Source organism: Otolemur garnettii, unplaced genomic scaffold (assembly GCF_000181295.1).
Source record: "Otolemur garnettii isolate 467f Iridium unplaced genomic scaffold, OtoGar3 scaffold00163, whole genome shotgun sequence".
Taxonomy (NCBI): Eukaryota; Metazoa; Chordata; class Mammalia; order Primates; family Galagidae; genus Otolemur; species Otolemur garnettii.
Window position 1 is genome coordinate 1,991,028 of NW_003852558.1, and position 13,936 is coordinate 2,004,963.

Sequence of the window (13,936 nt, forward strand, 5' to 3'; positions counted from 1 at the left end):
AGTGCTATGATTACAAGTGTGATCCACTGCATCTGGCCCAAAATAGCTCTTTAATAACATTCTTTATGAGAATGTTATGAAAATGAAATACATTAAAAATGTGAAGTTCTTTCTGTTCTGTGAAATGTGAAAATGTTTCTGTTTTCCATTCAAAGATCTTATTTTTAGCAGCTTAAGTAACATTTTACAATCATGTTCTTGAACTGTTAGTAAGATGACACTTACTTGACTGTGTTTGATGGGATATGGCAATTTTTACCTTCTTTGGATGAATAGTTTCCATTTATTTACCTTTGGTTATAGATCTTCTTTTTTAAACATTTATTATTTCTCATAGAAAACCAGAGTTTTCTCTGCAGCCACACTGATTTATTTCTCTCTTTCTCTTTCCTTCCTTCCTTCCTTCCTTCCTTCCTTCCTTCCTTCCTTCTTTCCTTCTTTCTTTCTTTCTTTCTTTCCTTTTTGGAGACAGAGTCTCACTTGTCACCCTTATCAACCTTAAACTCTTGAGCTCAAGAGATTCTCTGGCCTTAGCCTCCCAAGTAGCTGGGACTATAGGCACCTGCCACAATGCGTGGCTATTTTTGTTGTTGTTGTTGTCATTGTTGTTTAGTAGGCCCTGGCCGGGTTTGAACCCACCAGCCTCGGTACATGTGGCTGGTGCCTTAACCACTGAGCATGGGTGCTGAGCCCACATTGGTTTCTTTAATGTCTCCCGCCTTTATTTTCCTCCCTGTAAGTATTTACAGAATGAAAAGATTCAAGGTTTAGGACCTCAAATTTCACTTAGTGTAGCCCATGAATTTTTCCATAATAATTTTTATGCTAATATCTTAAATAATTTAAAACATTATAAATATCAGAGTCATGTTACCCAAAATTAAAAATATAAACAATATAAAGTCATAGAATCATATTTCTAAAAGGATTTTCTGCCTTTTTAAATGTATACATATTTTTATGTAGTTGTGTATATACTGTACTACAATTGTTTATTTTTAAAAATTGACTTACTTAAGTCTTTGAATAGTTCCTTCATGTAGTTCAAAAAATATCAGGATATGAGTATCATGCGGTGAAACATTTCCCTTCATGGGTTTGTCCCCGTTTACTTAACCATTCTCCTAGTGGACATTGAGTTTCCTTCTGATATTTTTTACTACTATATATAACACTATAATAAATATATTTCCTTACATAATTTTTCTTTGACTTTAGATATGAATATTCTCACTTTTAGAAGAAAGGGTTACAGATAACTTACAGGGAGATTTCTGGAATTTAAATGGTTTGAATATATTTGTGATTTTTGTTTGCATAATGCCAAATTGCTTTTCTTAAGTATCGTACTAATTTATACATCATGCCGCCAGCAATGTATATGTATTATGCATAATTTAATCTCCCTCTTGTTAACATTGGGAATTATCATTTTTAAAAAGTTTTAAAAAACAGGTTAAAAAACTTATGTCTAATTGTTTTATTAACTTTTAAGGCTACTATCACAATTAAATGTTTCCCACATAATTATTTACCATTAATTTGTGCTCTGTTCTATTTAAAAAAAAAAATTCAGGTAGGCTTGGCACCAGTAGCTCAGTGGCTAGGGTGCCAGCCACATATACTGGAGCTGGTGGGTTTGAATCCAGCCCAGGCCTGCCAAACAACAATGACAACTACAACCCAAAAATAGCCTGGTGTTGTGGCGGGTGCCTGTAGTTCCAGGTACTTGGGAGGCTGAGGCAAGATAATCATTTAAGCCCAAGAGTTTTTTTTTTTTTTTTTTTTGAGACAGAGCCTCAAGCTGTCACCCTGGGTAGAGTGCCATGGCATCACTGCTCACAGCAACCTCCAGCTCCTGGGCTCAAGCGAGTCTCCTGCTTCAGCCTCCCAAGTAGCTGGGACTACAGGTGCCCACCACAACGCCTGGCCATTTTTTGGTTGCAGCCATCATTGTTGTTTGGCGGGCCCGGGCTTGATTTGAACCTGCCACCTTAGGTGTTTGTGGCTGGCGCCTTAGCCACTTGAGCCACAGGCGCCGAGCCTAAGCCCAAGAGTTTGAGGTTGCTGCGAGATGTGATGCCACGGCACTCTATCCAGGGCAACAGCTTGAGGCTCTGTCTCAGAAAAAAAAAAAAGCCCTCAGGTAGTTTACATATGTACATTACAGTTAGTGACATTACATAAATCAGATAGAGATGGGACAAACATTGGAAAATGAGGGTAAAGAATTAATAGAGTGAGAGAAATATAATAAAATTTCATAACAGAAAGGCTCATTACTTTGAAGGGGACATTAATTTAACTATACTTTTTGAGCAGTCATTTAAAAAACTAGTTTCAAAGTAAATTAGTGTGCTTGCTATGGAAATAAAGCTTCAAGATGCATCTCCTTGCCAACCATCGCTTCCCGTGTTTTAAGTGGCCTGCCACCCCTAAACCATATGCAAATGCTGGAGTTGGCACTGTTTATGAGTCTTGGCTCTGAGGGAGGAAGACCTGAGTCTGTATTCCAGCTATTCCATCGCCAAGCAGCTTGAATTTGGGGACATTATTTAACTTCTCTTGGCCTCATTTTCCTTATCTGTAAAATGGGGACAATGAAACTCACCTTTTCTGGTTTTCAGGATTAGGGGATGCGCGTGATAAAGCTCAATACTGTGCTCAGAGTAGGAAACCTCCTGCTGTTCCTAATCGACAGTCCCGTGGTTTTTACAGGTGCCGATGCCTGCCGTGGGGTTCAGTGTAGGGCGTCGGTCATTTGGAGAACGAATTAATAGCACACAGATAAGGCACCATTTGTCCTCTGTGCCATCCTTTCTCTCTGAAAAAAAAAAAAAATCCTCTTAGCAGATCACCGTTTTTCCAGAAACTGTGCATTTGTCTTGCCTGGCTGTTTCACAGCTATTTCACATAATCTCTGTGGGATTATGTTTTTTATCTGAATTTTCAAAGTTTCACTTTCTTGCTATCTAAGCTGCGTCAGACTCAACTCAGCCCGTCTGCCGCTTTGCTGCCTCCCCCACTTCCTTCCCCAAACATCTGTTGGGCCTAATTTGAGCAAATCATAATTTAAGTTATGGTTATCTGAACTTGAAAGGCTGGGTCTCCTTCCTCAAAAAGTCACTCTATTCTGGGAAAGACAGTCACGGGAAAAAATGTACAACGAAATGTCATAAACGCTAATAAAATTATACGCTATTAGTTTTAACTCTATAGTTATCAAATCACCGAGACCGGAAGGCCCAGGTAAGTTTTCATGGAGCGCCTCCTTCGAGTCTTGGATCTCACGATATCACAGAGTGAGGGGGGAAGAACATTCTCTGGAGAGGAAACAGCATAGACAAACATATCTAGTCCTCCAAGAGTATGGTTTATTTGGAGAGTCTTTTTTTTTTGTAGTTGGAGCAGGATGTGCCTGTGGGGAACTGCTGGAGATGAGCCTAGAAAGGGGGGCAGGGTGCGCGTGTAAGTCATGCGCGCCATGTTGGCTGGTCCCCTGTAGTCAGTGGGCACGCATGACCCACTGAGATTTCCATTTTTGCAGATAACTGTCGCCCATATGGAAGGAGACGGGGGTTGGCTAAAGCAGGACACTTGGGTGGAAGGAAGAGCAGCCAGGAAGCTGCATGAGAGGCCACGAGGGCTGAGAAAAGATGGCGGCCCTGGGAGCAGAAGGGGGGACGTGGTAACAGAGCTTGCTGGACAACAGAACCCGCAGCATGCGCTGGCTGATTTATGTGGCAGGCAAGGATTAGGTCACATCAAGAACCGCTTGACGTCTGGTGACTGGATGCATCAAAGTGCCATTCTCGGAGATGATGTATATGAAAGAAGGGACAGGTTTTTAAAGAAAAACAAGAGTTTGGGGATGTTGAGCTTGAGGTAATTTTGGAACATTCAAACAAACATGTCCATCTGGCAGCTGAGTATGTCTGCCCAGAGCTTAGAAAATTCTCATTGAAGAAGTATTGTCATATCAAGAGACCCCCGAAAGTTGAGAGTCAAATTTGCAAGTACCATGCACGTCTATTTTTAAAATAACTTTTCTTTATGTTGGTGTTACAAAAGTCAGACATCTTTAGGATATGATATTTAAAAAATTTAGACAAGCATAATAATTAAAATTACCCACAATCTTACCACCTTTTATACGCACACATATCTGTTCCTTTCAAAAACACATTTATGAATAAATAAATGGATATTTCAAAGCATCTTAAATTTAATAAGCCTGTTAGCCCTGCTACCAGGATTTTGCTGAGGCAGTTGTAACAATTTTTTACAAACTGTGTGGCTTAGAACAAAATTATTTTGTGAGAAATTTATTTTCTCACAGTTGTGGAGGCCAGAAGTCTGATGTCAAGGTGATAAAGCCAGGCTCCATAGGAAGGAACTGGTGATAAATCTGTTCCAGGCCATTTTCCAAGCTTCTGGTGGCCCCAGGCGTTTCATACCTTGTAGGTGACTGCCATTTTCCTGTGTCTCTTCACATGGTCTTCCCTCCTATGTGTGTCTGTCTCAGTGTTCAAATTTCCTCTTCTTTTAAGGTCACTGTCATATTGGACTAAGAGCCCTTCTTTTTTTTATTATTTTTTATTTTTTGAGACAGAGCCTCAAGCTATTCCCCTGGGTAGAGTGCTGTGGCATCACAGCTCACAGCAACCTCCAACTCCCGGGCTCAAGCGAGTCTCCTGCCACAGCCTCCCAAGTAGCTGGGACCACAGGCGTCCCGCCACAGTGCCCAGCTATTTTTTGGTTGCAGCCGTCATTGTTGTTTTGGGCAAGCCCAGGCTGGATTTGAACCCACCACCTTAGGTGTATGTGGCTGGCGCCTTAGCCACTTGAGCCACAGGTGTCGAGCCTAAGAGCCCTTCTAATGACCACATCTTAATTTGATCATTTGCAAAGAACCTATTTCCAAATAAGGCCATGTTCCCAGGAACTGGGGGTTAAGACTTCAGAGTATCTTTTTGGGGAACACAATTCAACCCACAGCACCATCTGAGGCTTGGGTCCTGCATTCTGCATAGTTGACAGGAAAACAAGATGGACCCATGAGTGAGATGCATAGATACCGTTAGGGAAGGATAGGGAAGGGCCTAAGATGGTGTTCTGTCCTCCTTTTCCCTGGCCCTGCCTTGGTTCTCTCCTGGCTTCTTCAGGGTGGGAAAGACTTTAAGCCAACTTCCCACACAAACAAAATGGGAGATACAACCAGGATATGAAAGTTCCGAGAGAGACAAAACAATTGAAAAAGAGCATTAATCAAAGGAAGAGGTTAGAGCTTCTGCTTTCTACCTGACCTGCTAAGCGTTTGGACAGTTTCCCTTTAAATCTAGGATTTTATTTTTTATTTGAGACAGAATCTCACTTTGCCACCCTCAGTAGAGTGCTGTCCATCATAGCTCACAGCAACCTCAAACTCTTGGGCTCAAGTGATCTTCTTGCCACCTGAGTAGCTGGAACTACAGGCACCCGCCACAATGCCTGGCTTTTCCTTTTTTTTTAGCAATGATCCTGCTCTTGCTCAGACTGGTCTTGAACTCATGAGCTAGAGCAATCCACATGCCTCAGCTTCCCAGGGTGCTGAGATTACACACCCAGTAGGAATTATTCTTGATTTCTTTCTCAAGTCCTCATGTCTCATCCCTCTTCCATCTTTCCTCCTGAGAAAGTTGGCTTCACTATCACAGCCTCATATGCAGAAGGGCCTTGTGCTTGTAGCCTTGAAATTATTATTATTATTATTAGGACAGAATCTCACTTTGTTGCCCTCAGTAGAGCATGGTGGCGTCACAGCTCACAGCAATCTCAAACTCTTGGGCTTAAGTGATTCTCTTGCTTCAGTCTTCTGAGTAGCTGAGACCACAGGTACCCACCACAATGCCTGGCTATTTTTTGTTTTTAGTAGGCTGGGGCTGGGTTTGAACATGTGGCTGGCGCCCTACCCACTGAGCTATGGGCCACCCATTTTTTTTTTTTTTTGAGACAGAGTCTCACTTTGTTGTCCCGATAGAAGGCCATGGTGTCAGAGTCCACAGCAACTTCAAACTCTTGGGCTCAAGCTATTATTTTGTCTCAGCCTCCCAAGTAGCTGGGACTACAGGTACCTGCCTCAACACCCAGCTATTTTTTTAGAAATGGGGTTTCAGCTCAATTCATAATGGCCAGGTTGTGAAGGCAACATAAGTGCCCATCAACCAATGAATGGATCAACAAACTGTGGTATATGTATACCGAGGAATATTATGCAGCCATTAAAAAAGATGGAGACTTTACATCTTTCCATTTACCTGGATGGAGTTGAAATACATTCTTTTTAGTAAAGTATCATAAAAATGGAAAGATAAATATCCAATGTACTCCATACTAATATGAAATCAATATATAAATAATTACATGTTGCTAAGAACAATAAAACCCTATTATAGTCCAGTTCAGGGGTAGAGGTAAGATGGAGGGGAGGATGCATGCTAGAAGGAGGGAGGGCAGGAGGTGGTATCTCACCTAATGCACATTGTGAGGGTGTATACCATGCCCCTTGGGTGAAGGGCTCTTCTACAAATGGAACTTTACCCTGGAAGTGAGTACAATATAACCTAAATATTGTATCCTCATATTAATTTGAATAAAGTTTTTTTTAAAAAGAGAAACGGGGTCTTACTCTTGCTCAGGCTGGTTTTGAACCTGTGAGCTTAGTCAATCTACCCTCCTTGGCCTAAGAAGGTATAATCCTAAGAGTGCTAGGATTATAAGTGTGAGCCATGAAATTCTTTTTTTTTTTTTTTTAACCAGAGACCATCCTTTATTACAGTATTAGTTCATTGTAACTTAATGAAAACATTACTGAAGGGGAATTAACAATTTCCATTTTAAAGAACTAGCTCCCAACATAACAACCAATTTGTATAAGAAGCTCCTGTTGGACAGGCTGACAAGGGACATTGCTAGAAAATTTAATGAATGACACCAAATGTGCCAGTTATAGAAAAATGTTGCCCAGTACATCTCTTAGCTTTGTTGAGAATGTCCTGATACACAAGGTGTACTTCTACACCAAATGTTCAACAGTTAGGTTTTCAGAATCCAAGTTGATAGTGGCTCTTGGTCCTTCACTGACTGACATCCATCCTCTGGAGATGAGGCCTCTTCCTGTTGGGCTGAGCTGCTATGGCTGCCAGCTCTCAATCTATGCACTGCAGCGCTCAGTTCTCAAACCTCATGAAGGCCAATGCTCCTGGCTCCAGTACTCAGCATCTGAACATGCTGGTAACCTTTCTCTTATTTGCAACCTCATAATTAGGCTATCTTCAACACTCTGTAGTGAGTGTGGCATCTTGGCCGCTCAACTACAGTGAAAGGGCAGCCATGAAATTCTTAATAATTTTATCTTTGGGTGTGTATTTCGTAAGTGAAATCTGATGAGTCAGTGGGGTTTATCTCTACCTTACCCAGACTGGTTTTTAGTATCCCACTGCCCACATCCCTCCTGGCACCCTGGGCCCTCCTTGGCATCCCCCTCTCCACTTCTATCCATTGACAACTGTTATCATTGTGCCCTGGAGAGGGAAGGTCAAGATCAGGTGTGGATGCCCTGTAGTGTCTGGGGTGGGGCAGGATAGTGGCTCCCCCAACTGGCTTGCAGTACCATGGCAGCAGTCAGCTGGTGATGAGGTGGGTGCAACTCCTCCCCTCCCAAATAAATAGTGTGTGGAGGTAGTTCATGGAGGTTGCAGTACATTGAGGGTCATCGTGGAACAGTAGGCCTGGGCAAAGGAAAGATGCCTGGTTGACTTCCCTGACCCCCACTGGGGCATGGGGCATTTGGCAGTTTGTGGGAGGGGGACCCTGATAAGCAGCTGTCAGGCCTAAGCTGCTTATCAGCTTAGACAGACAGGTGCCAGAGTCATTGAGGACCCCTGGATGTTGCCGCACTCACCTTGAGCTCCTTGCTGGGGGAGAATTCCTGAGGCTGCTCTTTAGCTGTGGATCTTCTCTTTGTACATTCAAGTTAATTTCATCTGGCCAGCTCCAGCAGCCCTCGGTGATGAGCATCAAAATACAAATTGTATCATTTCAGTGATTCTAAAAAAAGAATGGTAAAATTCATGCTAATTCAAAATTTAAAAATGATATTAAATAGCGATTAAAAATATGTCATTTAGAAAGAGAAATGGGGAAGAAAGGAAAACGCTATATGTTTTAGTAACTTTAACAGGTCTTTCCTCCTGCTTTTTGCGGTTTTTGGCCAGGGCTGAGTTTGAACCCACCACCTCCAGCATATGGGGCCAGTGCCCTACTCCTTGAGCCACAGGTGCTGCCCACCTCCTGCTTTTTGAATAAGGAGTCCCACATCTTCATTTTGTGCTGAGCCTTGCAAATTATGTAGCTGGTCCTGAACCAGCTACTCACGGACCATGTAATAGCAGCCAGAGATTCAGAAATGACCAAAGCAAAGCTTCTGTCCTCATGAAGGTTATAGACTAGTAGAAGAAACAAGATCATAGTGAGGTAATGAGATAAGGTAAACCAAAAAATGGAATAAGATTCAATTTGTGATAAATGGTCTCAAATAAACTGGCAGCTTAAAGAGACAAATATTGGCCAGGTGAAGTAGCTCACACCTGTAATCCTAACATGCTGGGAGGTCAAGGCAGGCAGACTACTTAAGGTCAGGAGTTGGGGATGAACCTGAGCAAGAGTGAGACCTTGTCTCAATTTAAAAAATAGAAAAAATTACCCAGGCATTGTGATGGGCACCTGTAGTTCCAGCTACTTGGAAGGCTGAGGCAGGAGAATAACTTGAATCCAGGAGTTTGATGTTTCTGTGAGCTAGGCTAACATCATGGCACTCTACTCTGGGCAACCGAGTGAGACTCTGGCTCCCTCTAGCAATAAAGAGATAGATCTTATTATATTATCATTATACAATCTATAAATACAGTAGAACCTCTGTAAGTTGACCACCCAGGGGATTGTAACAAACTTGTCAAGATATGGACGTGCTCAACATAAGGAACTTCCACTGAGTACATGTGTTGCATGTCCAGTCTATAAAAATTAGGCTGGGCCGGGCATAGTGGCTCATGCCTGTAATCCTAGCTCTCTAAGAGGCCAGTACAGGTAGATTGCTTGAGCTCCAGGAGTTCCAGACCAGCCTGAGCAAGAGTGACACCCTATCTCTACTAAAAATAGAAAAATTAGGTAGGCATGGTGGCTTATGCCTATAGTCTGAGCTACTTGAAAGGCTGAGGCAGGAAGATTGCTTGAGCTTAAGAGTTTGAGATTGCTGTGAGGTAGACTGAGGCCATGGCATTCTAGCCCAGGTGACAGAATGAGACTATCCCAAAAAAAGAAAATGAGAAGAAAAAAGAATACAAGAAAGTTAGGTTAACTGAAGGAGGTAATCAATATGGGGATGTGGTCAACAACTATGGGGGGTTTACTGTACATAACATTAACTTTACATTAATATGTTAATATTTACAAGATGAGAATATGCTATTCACAAGATGTCATAGAAAGGGGTCTAGAAAGGAGAAGGAATAATATTGTTACCATAAATAACATTTAATGTTAATATTTAGTGAATGTTATATCCCAGGCATTTTTCTAAGTGTTTAAGATGTGTTAACTTATATAGCCCTCATCGTTATCCTATGAGGTAGATGTTATTACCCATCACCTTTTTACAGAGCACAGAGATGTTCAGGGATTTGCCTAAGATCACACACTGAATAAGCAGAGGATCTGGGGTTCAAACTCAAGCAGTTCTGGCTCCAGAGCCATTACTCTCATCAAAAATGCGATACTGGGCAGCGCCTGTGGCTCAAAGGGGTAGGGTGCTGGTCCCATATGCTGGAGGTGGCGGGTTCAAACCCAGCCCTGGCCAAAAACTGCAAAAAAAAAAAAAAAATTAAAAAAAAAATGCGATACCACCTTTATTCTTACTGCGTCTTTCCCATTGCATATTGTATTTGGAATGGTTTCTTTGCCTGTCTATGTCCCCAATAGACTTTAGCTCTTTGAAGGAAGGGACCAATGTTATAAACTGCCATGGTCTCCATAGTCTGTACAAATCTTATACTCTGGTGACAGAGTAGGCTTTCAACAAATATTTACTGAACTGTTAAATTTTAGAATTGGATTGGCCTTGAATGAAAGACCATAAGATTACGAAGACATAACCACTTTATTAAGCTTGAGGAACATCTCAGCGTACTGACACCATAAATAAGGACACACCCAGAAGTAAATAAAGAAATGCTTATTTGTTAAAAGTGTATATAATATATTTATTTATTTTTGAGAACAATAACCACTATAGCTTTGCATTTGACTAATCATATTATGAAAAGAAAATTTTTGATCATTATTACTTCTGTTTGGGATTTAAAACATCTCTTTCTATCCTTACTTCCCAAGTTTGCTACTTTGTTCTAACTATAACAGTTAAGTGTGTTTTTTCCTGCACTTTTGATTTTGTGCTCTACGGCTTATGCCGGGCCAGGCCTGTGGCTAATCATTTAAACAAAGGCTAAATACTTGGGCTTCTTAGTGGTGTGATTGGAAGGAGCTTCAGTACGAAGTGCCTCTAAAATATCTCTTTGGCTTTTAGGAGGATTATTCTCTATTATACCCAGCTAAAGGTACAGCAATATCTCTGAAAAGTAGAATTGAATATGCCTATGTATATATAAAAGTTGGCATGAACTAGCTTATTCATCATTTATTTGTTATTGAGACCAGTAGGCCTTAAAGTTTGTATCTCTTAAGGATTGAGTTATGGGCCGGTATGGTGGGGGAGGGGAGGGCAGAGGAAAGCACAGCAGATTAGTAGCCAGGGCATAAGATTTATTAGTTCTCGGCTCGGCGCCTATAGCTCAACAGGCTAAGGCGCCAGCCACGTACACCTAAGGTGGCGGGTTCAAATCCCCAGCCCGGACCCGCCAAACAACAATGACGGCTGCAACCAAAAAATAGCCGGGCGTTGTGGCGGGCGCCTGTGGTCCCAGCTACTTGGGAGGCGGAGGCAGGAGACTCGCTTGAGCCCAGGAGTTGGAGGTTGCTGTGAGCTGTAATGCCACGGCACTCTACCCAGGGGGACAGCTGGAGGCTCTGTCTCAAAAAAAAAAAAAAAAGATTTATTAGTTCTCCACAGTTTTTCCTGAAGCTGCCTCTGCCAGTAGTTCAGTATACTCCATAAAGTTATACTCTATACTACAAAGAAAAGAATTACCTAATGATGACCAATAATGTTTTGTACTTTGTTTACAGAGACAGTGAATGCAACAATATCATTCTCCTTCAAAGGAATCCGATTTTCTAAGGTATTATTCAATAGATTTATTTTCTGTTATTAATATAGATTTATTATCCAATAGATTTTATTTTTCTAAGATATTATTCAATAGATTTATTTTGTATTTTCTCAACTCGTTACAGCTATAGATATGTTAAGAATTGGAAACAAGCAATTCACAACTTCTAAAAATAGCTATTCAAGATTAAGATGTTCGTTTGGTCAGGCCCAGTGGCTCACACCTGTAATCTGAGCACTCTGGGAGGCTGAGAGGGTGGATTACTTGAAGTCAGGAGTTTGAGACCATCCTGAGCAAGAGCGAGATCCTGTCTCTAAAAAAAAAACTAGCCAGGCATTGTGGTGGGCACCTGTAGTCCCAGCTACTTGGGAGGTTGAGGCAAGGGGATCACTTGAGCCCAGGATTTTGAGGTTGTTTTGAGCTATGATGCCACAGCACTCTACCAAGAGCAACAAAGTGAGACTCTGTCTCAAAAAAAAAAAAAAATTAAGATGTTTAAAAATCTTTTTTTGTACTCTTATCTGGTATTAGATATTTTGGTATTTCTCCCTTCTTTAGAATATGGAAAAATTGCAAAAAGATAGCTATTTTCATTCATTTTTTTCCTCTAACATACGTGGCTAAAAATAATGTGAATGCTCATTACTAATCTTTTGAATGGTTTCCAGATGAGAGCACTGCATGACCACTATGTATGTTGGTAATTCCTTATAACTATTCACGTAATAGGCTAAACATAATATATAAAATGTTTACGAGAATAAAAGTCACATAAATTATAGGCTTATTTTATTCAAGATTTTTCTTGGGAACTTTGGGCATACAGGCCTTTGTAAAAATACCTACTGACTCAAAGAAAAAATCTCATTGTAATTTTAGATATTTGCTTTACATATCTAGCAATAAACGTTTGTACATTTTACTTTTAGTGGCTATTTTAAAATAAACTTTGACAATGCATATTCTTTAGTTATTTTGCTATAAGTTATATTTAACATTTGAAAACCTCATGGGCTAGTTTTTAAAACCATTAAAAATCATGTTAGAATTGGGAAATAAATGGATCCTACCAGGTATGCTCACTGAATCCAAAGACACAAAATTTCATCTCATTGGAAACTAAGAACATGATAAGCTTAATGGCTTAAATGGCTTAAATCAGCTTAAATGGCTCTCTGCTAGTAAGACAAAGTTTTTACAAAAGCCTTTAAAATAGTATCATCTGACATTTTGTATTACTTGTATTAAATATTTCTTATTCCTTGTTTTAGGGACGATACAGATGTATTGCTGAAGCCATTGCTGGGAGTAATGAAGAAATGCTCTTTTGCTTGAATTTTACCATCATACACCACCCTAATTTAATTTAGAATAAATTGAGCGGATTTTTATTTTTCAAAGGTACCATTCTTATTTCAAGGCTGCTCAGGATTTGTTTTAATTGGGTATGATAAGACAGAAAGACACATTAATGACCATCAGAAAGACAGAACTTGTCCTTACAGATCTCTGGAAACAGCAGGCAGGGTGGGCCCCCCAGAGTGAATGGGCAGCACCAGGGCTAGTCAGGAGGTGGAGGGAGGGCAAAATGTGGGCAAGAACTTTTATTTTGTTTTCCATGGGAAGTAACAGGTGAGGTAGAGTAGACAGTCTCAACCTAAAAGAAAGAAGCTAAGGCAAATTAATTAAGTAGAGAGTTTATTTGGGTTAAGCTTGAGGACCACAACCCAGGCACATAGATTTAAGTTGCCCTGAATAGATACTTCAATTAGCAGGAGTTAATAGAGGGCGATCAACAGAAAAGAAGCCATACTCTGTAAAATAATTTAAAGAGCTTTATTCTGACCCATATTTGAGGGCCATGGCCTGGAGCCAGTTCCAAGAAGCCTTGAGCAGGTGGACTCACCCTGGTGAGCTACTAGTCTGGTTTTATACATTTCAGGGAGACAGAAGTTACAGAGAAAGTCATAAATCAATACATGGAAGTCATCCATTGGTTTGGCCTGAAGAGGTGGGACATCTCAAAGAGGTTGTAGGGGAGTTTAAAAATTATTTGGCTGACAATTGGCGGAAAGAGGTTTTGTCTAAAAGACCAGGAGTCAGGAGAAAGGAAATGCTTTTTTTTTTTTGAGACAGAGCCTCAAGCTGTCCCCCTGGGTAGAGTACCGTGGCATCACAGCTCACAGCAACCTCTAACTCCTGGGCTCAAGCAAGTCTCTGCCTCCGCCTCCCAAGTAGCTGGGACTACAGGCGCCTACCACAACGCCTGGCTATTTTTTGGTTACATCCATCATTGTTGTTTGGTGGGCCCGAGCTGGATTTGAACCCTCCACCTTAGGTGTATGTGGCTGGTGCCTTAGCCTCTTGAGCCACAGGCTCTGAGCCAGGAAATGCTTGAGGTAAGATAAGGTAGTCTGTTAATTGGAGACAAGCTACCAGTTACCAGACCTATACCCAGACTTAAGTGATTTATTAGGTACATTGAGGACCAGCAATTTTGTCTTACATAGCTTTGGACCTGTTAATGAGTTACACTGGACATCTGTGAGAAGGGAGGGGTTCCAGCCACACATCTCCAGCTTCTTCCTCCAAGATAATCAGCACACTCAGAC

General features: G+C 41.1%; 1 protein-coding gene across 2 annotated transcripts in view; it reads left to right on the forward strand.

Annotated features, from left to right (window-relative positions):
* The window catches only part of LY96 (lymphocyte antigen 96), a 26,300-nt gene extending 13,595 nt beyond the window's left edge, over window positions 1–12,705 (forward strand). For both annotated transcript variants that reach the window (XM_003800043.2, XM_012811552.1), the window contains 2 exons: window positions 11,281–11,333; window positions 12,596–12,705. In XM_003800043.2, coding sequence (XP_003800091.1) covers window positions 11,281–11,333; window positions 12,596–12,694 — 152 coding nt within the window. In that variant the 3' untranslated portion in view covers window positions 12,695–12,705. The remainder of the gene's footprint in view (window positions 1–11,280; window positions 11,334–12,595) is intronic.
* Window positions 12,706–13,936: the final 1,231 nt, after the last annotated feature.